A 6,000-nucleotide genomic window follows, 5' to 3' on the forward strand; every position below is an offset into this window, starting at 1 on the left:
GGATGGGTCATTATTTAACAGTCAAGTTGACTTCTAACCCCTGGGATAATACTTGGATTTGATTGTGGGGCATGGCAGGAAGGAAAAGGAGGTGCTAAAGCCAAACAGCTGGGGGAGGGTGCAGCAGTAAAAGAGAAGTAACCTGCCCTCATAGCTGCTATCTTCTTACTGCTGGGGCTGCTAGAGGATGAGAGTAGCACTTCTGCTGGAACAGAGGGGGTACTTCACGTTGCACGTGTCTTCACTAACAGAGACAGGCAGATTTGTCACATGTGCCCATAGGCAATGCATAGATTGTCCTCCCGTTCCCTACCCCAGCATTTGATTACCACAAATCCCACCATGTCAGTGTGTGTCCACCCCCCCCCCCCCCCTCAACTCCAAGCCATGGCACTGCTTGACCTCGCTGGTGGTGCTGCCCCCACAACGGCAGCAACCGGATAAAGATAATTTGCCATGGAGCCTCCAACCATCATGTACCGACAGACCCTGCAGCACCCTGCTTCCTCTTACCATCAAAGCCAAGAAAGGGGTGGGGTGCCACAGAACCTGTCATTGCGTGACACTGTAGGAGACCCCTTGCCGAATTCTCTTTCTTCAGTTGTTGCAGGGCCAATGTCACTAGAGGCAGCAGGCTCAGGTAAAGGCGTGGCATCAGTGGTGATACTCCGGTGCCTATAAAAACGTGGCACCAGAGGCAGTTGCCTGTGCCTAAATCTGCGCCTGTTTACTAGGCATGCTGAACTCTATTGAAATCTATATTCAGAGGCTTTAATGAGGTCTCTTTTTACAGAAAAAAAAAGTATCCACAGTGAATGTTCATGAGATATCTGTGTATACTTAGCCTAAGAGACTGGGTTTAATTGTCACACAGGCTGATGCAATATCATGCGCATAAAAAATATGCGTACACATCCACCTCTCCGGGGTGCTCGATACAATATGCAAATGGGCTGCTGGCTAAAAGGGACATGCATTGGATAATTTGTGCATCCCTAGCACTCTGCATCAGGCACCCATGAGAAGTGGCTGACAAGTCAGTGAAAGGACCAATCCGGCAGTAAGTGAAGCAGTGAATAAATTAATATTTAGTGTCCTGTGTGTGCAGGTTACCAAAATGGACGCTCGATTTATGAGCATCTGTTTTATCCCCCAGCAGCTGATTTACTGGCACAACCTGCATACACAATATACACGGCCCTGAACGTTTATATTGTGGATGTGTTATGTGCCCTTTTTTTTTTTTTTTTATGCTGCTGCTTTCTGTGGTTCTTCCTACTTAATATTGTGATGACACTAAGTAGGAGGACCCAGAAAAAGCAGGTTTGGGGTTTTTTTTGTTTTTAAGTTGAGCCTTTGACGTGTGAAAAGACTATACCTGCTCTGGGCAGACGTAAAATTGGCTGAGTTAAAAAGTGCTCCTCGGGTGCATGGGGACTTTTTTCATCACAGGGTAATAGCTAATGGCCTCATCTACATGGCATTTACTGTGATGAGCGCTATTAGCTACATGCAAGTTTGGGCTTGCGTTTTGGATGCACTGATCTCCTTATTGTATTGGGGTTATGGATGCATGTCCAAAAAGTGTGTCCAAGCGCTCATTAACCTGAGCACCAGGCGCAGCACACACCAGTTTGGTAACTGATAGTTGGAATATAGGGAGAGGAAGCAGGTAGAAGATGTCTGCAGAAAAGGACCAGTTTGGTAAGAACATTTGCATGCAATGCTGTTTGAGGTGGCAGCAACTAATCTAGAATACCATGCAATTAGAGACTATATGCTGTTCAAAACTATAGGTAGGAGCTGATAATGCCAAGGCTTTATTCTAAAAAAAAAAAAAAAAAAAAAAAAAACAAACCCAAAAGTTTAGTGGCCAGTTTTACCCAACTGCACTAACATAAAGTAGACTGGAATTAACCAGTATCAGAAAGCAGTGCAGGGCATTGTGGCCTCACAGTCCTGCCTAGAAGAAGCACTGAGAAGCCTGCTAAAAAAAAAAAAAAAGAGAATGCAAATCTTTGTTATAGCCTAAAAACTGTGGAAGTAATTTTCAAAAGTATTTACATGCATAAAAGTCGCATATATCATAGCAATATTTAAAAGCCCATGTATGTGCTTAAAGTGCACTCACACGTGTAAAACCTATTGACAACTCAATAGCATATATCGAAATAGCTTCCAAAAGCCCACTTACGCATGTAAAACCCAGTTTTAAGTGCATAAATCCATTTGAAAATTACCCCCCTGTGTGACTGGAATTGAATAGTGGTGGGCAGCTGTGTGCAGATATCTGCCCTTGTCTGCTAGCATTCACCAGGACATCCACTCTGTGACTGGTGGGAAAATTGGCACCCTTTGGGAAGTGGATGGTGGTAGCAGGTTTTGGCTCTGTCTGGTGGATTTGGTGCTTGTGAATAGATACGGTAATATGTTCATTCTTTGTTTTCTTAAACAGTTCAGTGTGCTCTGAATCGTCCAGCCTTCTTTGCAGAGAGACTTTATCGTGCCATGAAAGGAGCAGGCACAGATGATTCCACCCTTGTTAGGATTGTTACCACCCGCAGTGAGGTAAATGTTTTGCACAGTCTTTGTATATGCAGGGAACTTTTGGGACCAAGCAAAGGGATTGTTGGCAGCACCCAACATAGTTCTGTGCACATGCTATCACTTGGCATTCAGATCACACAAAGTTGGACAGACATTTCATTAACGATAAACTTTGGAAAGGGAAAGTTTGTTATCCTTTCAGTTTGCTAGTGAGACTCTTCTGATGTGCCTAGCTATCAAGATTTTTTCATATCTATTTTTGAGTAGTTAGAATTAACCCCAAAAACTAGTGATTCCTTAACTGGCTCCGGGTCCCTTATTACTCTTCCAGAATGTCTCGGGGGAACTTGTGTCACAGTTGTGAGAGTAGTCTAGGGTGGCCAAATCAGGCAAAAGAAGACCACATGCATAGCAGACAGTTTTCAAAACCATTCCCCTGATACAAAACTGTTTTCAGCCAGGCATACAATGGGCTATTTTGTAAAGCTGCCAAACTGGAAACCATCTAAAACACGTGGAACAGAAATTATGAAAAACCAAAACATGGAGCCTATGCAATCATAAGTGCAGTAGCATTTTGCTTTGCTTGTAAATGCATTCCCAGATAGTATTAATTAGCTATAAGCTCTTAAGGTGAAAATAAAGAGAAAAAATTCATATAACTACCAACAACAGGGACTGACTATGATAAATGACAATGACAATGACAATGATAATTTAAGAATATCAAGTTACATGGCTAGAGGACCCTCCAGTCCAGCTTCCAACATCAGCCTTCAATTGCCCTGCAACCTAATCTGTCTGAAATCCAGTACTACTCTGCCCCTATAATTAGCACCATTTAGAAAGAGTTGGCTTTTTAGCTGCCATTGCATTGTTTTAGATAAAAGTGAGAAAAGAAGGCCACGTTTCATATTTCTTACCCCTATCCATATGCTCATAAGTTCATTTTTCTATTCCCCAATACTAGGAGCCATTTGAATAGTTTGCTATCCGCCACCAACAAAATTTGTGAACATTTTGCACTTAGGGCTGTACATGCCCTATACTGGGAAATCTAGAATCTAAGGTCAACATTGTTAATTTGTATAATCATAATTTTGATGTCCATTCAGTAAGCCTGGATAATTGTTTATGATCACCAAATATGTGCCCTATTTCCTGACATTCTCTCTAGCAGAGAAGTCATACACCAGGGGAAAGCTTATTTAGTCTTTCAGGTGCCAAGTACTAGCAGTAAAGAACTCTGTATTGCATTTCCTGGAGGATAGTGCATTGTTTTGTTTTGGGGGTGGATTTTTTTTAAAAGAAAATAATCACAAGACATTTATAGAAATCTGTTTTTGTGCTGTGACTTTACTGTCTTTGAACCCTACTCCTGTCTGTCCCCTACACAACCCTTATCCAGTCTGTTCATCCAATGTGACTATTCGGCATACTCTTCTGTGGAATAATGAAAATTAGGAACCTTTTTACGCTTTTTTTTTTTTTCCTTCTGCAGATTGCATCTGAATAGTCACATACAACCCATCCTCCTTCCTATTTTGGGAGTTGTCCATTTCTTTTGGTTTCTGTTCTCAAAGAGGATCTCTGAGGTGGGAGGTGCCAAGTGGTTGTAAGACAGCCAATGACCCAAGGACCTCATGGAAATTGTAGAGCAAAGCTCTTGCAGTTGGCATATGCTCATGTGACCCCAGTCAATGTAACTCTGTTTGGATGTTATCTTCAGAGAATAGTACGTACAGGTTAGCAGTTACCTTTCACCACCTCGGAGTTCTTAAGGAAGTTTAAGCTCATTCACAAGAAAAGTTTATTTCCTCCAAGCACAGCGATATTACAAAATCTGCTATTCATTGAGAGAAATCAGTCTATCTCAGTTAACTTAATTTTAAGTTGGATGAGTTCCTAGAGGAATTCCTGGGCAATCCAGTTGGTTGAGATTCTAACTAATGAGTGTTGAGCCAGGGATTTGCTCATATATAGTATCTGCTTTGGAGTAAGAATCTACAAGGCTTTTAGTCTTTATTACCAGAAAACAATAATAGCCCAAACATAGGTTCTTTGAAGAGCATTGAACTCAATAGACTGATGTGTCCCATGGATTTGTTTATTTTTTGTGAGGATCTTCGAGTCCCAGAATTATGTTATGAATCTTATGGGACCTAACTACTCTTCAGTAGAGAGGCTTTGCAGAACTTTCGAGGAATGAGCTTTTCTACAACCATGTGGCCTTGCTTTGTAAGGATTCGATGCACTCTTACTCTTGGGCCTCCTCTTTGCAAATAGCAGCTTCTAATCAAGGATTTGCTAAATATCAACCATCATAAAAAGAAGTCTATACTGGGGATATTTGGGAGAAGTGAACATCTGTTCATCATAGATTGAAAAAGAAAATTGAAGAACACAAGATGCAGAGAGCTCCACTTCCCTTCTCCATCCTGAACCAGTCCACAAATGATTCACTCACACCCGGACATGGATTCTGTTTGGCTCTTGGAGCCCCTGTACCTCATATCTATATTCTCCAACTTCCATTCTGCCATCATTTCTATGTTTCTCTGTTTAACTTCTATGATAGAAAATCCGTGAAAATTAATTTCTTTTTCCCCCATGAAAGATCAAAGAAGCCAGGCGCTGCCATTCCGCTACCTGTTCTTTTACTTTTTCATGGTCCAATCACATGGAATATGAAAGAAGTGTCAGGACAGAGGTCACCAAGGGTCCTGTCTCAGGAGCGTTTCTCACTGCTTTTTTCACCAGGACTTTGGCAGATCCTGCCAGCTACACAAGCATTCTAATAATCTCACTAACCGCCCATGCTCTTCCCTGTGAAGAGAAAATGTAGTGCGTGATGATGCTGAGTCTTGTGTTTTTAAAGATGGGGGAGGGGAGAGCAGCTAAAAGGCCACATACTGCATATCTGAAGGTTATCAGAGCAATGAGACTGCTTCATGTACATTGCACTAATGGAATTTTAATGTTTTATTTCATTTTCAGATTGATCTGGTACAGGTCAAACAAGCCTTTACACAGATGTATCAGAAGACACTGCCTTCGATGATTGCCAGTGACACCAGCGGGGACTACAGACGCCTCCTCCTGGCAATTACAGGGCAATAGAAAAAGTCTTTGCATGCAAGGATGAGGCAGTTCATATAATATGAAAAGAAATGGAGGAATACATAGTTTATAGTGCAGAACTAGATATGGGAATGCTGTAGCCATATGTATGAAGAGCCTTTATAATGAAATCTATCTATATATATATATATAAATATATACTTTAGATGTAATGTATAGCCAGGGTTTCAGTTAATGTTCCATTTTGGAGAGTCAAAAAAATGCAATTGTCTTCATTTGAAAGTATTTTTAGTTGTTTCTTAAAGTAAAAAAAAAAAAAAAAAAAGAGAGAAACTTAAAACTGTGTTATTGAAAAGGAGAATTTACTTTAGG

At 41.1% G+C, this 6,000-nt stretch overlaps 1 protein-coding gene across 1 annotated transcript in view; it reads left to right on the forward strand.

The window, feature by feature from the left end:
• The window catches only part of ANXA7 (annexin A7), a 169,930-nt gene extending 163,930 nt beyond the window's left edge, over positions 1 to 6,000 (forward strand). The window contains exons 12-13 of the mRNA XM_029609149.1: positions 2,456 to 2,568; positions 5,545 to 6,000. Of these exons, the coding sequence (XP_029465009.1) occupies positions 2,456 to 2,568; positions 5,545 to 5,667 (236 nt within the window). The 3' untranslated portion in view covers positions 5,668 to 6,000. The remainder of the gene's footprint in view (positions 1 to 2,455; positions 2,569 to 5,544) is intronic.

Source organism: Rhinatrema bivittatum, chromosome 7 (assembly GCF_901001135.1).
Source record: "Rhinatrema bivittatum chromosome 7, aRhiBiv1.1, whole genome shotgun sequence".
NCBI classification, from domain to species: Eukaryota; Metazoa; Chordata; class Amphibia; order Gymnophiona; family Rhinatrematidae; genus Rhinatrema; species Rhinatrema bivittatum.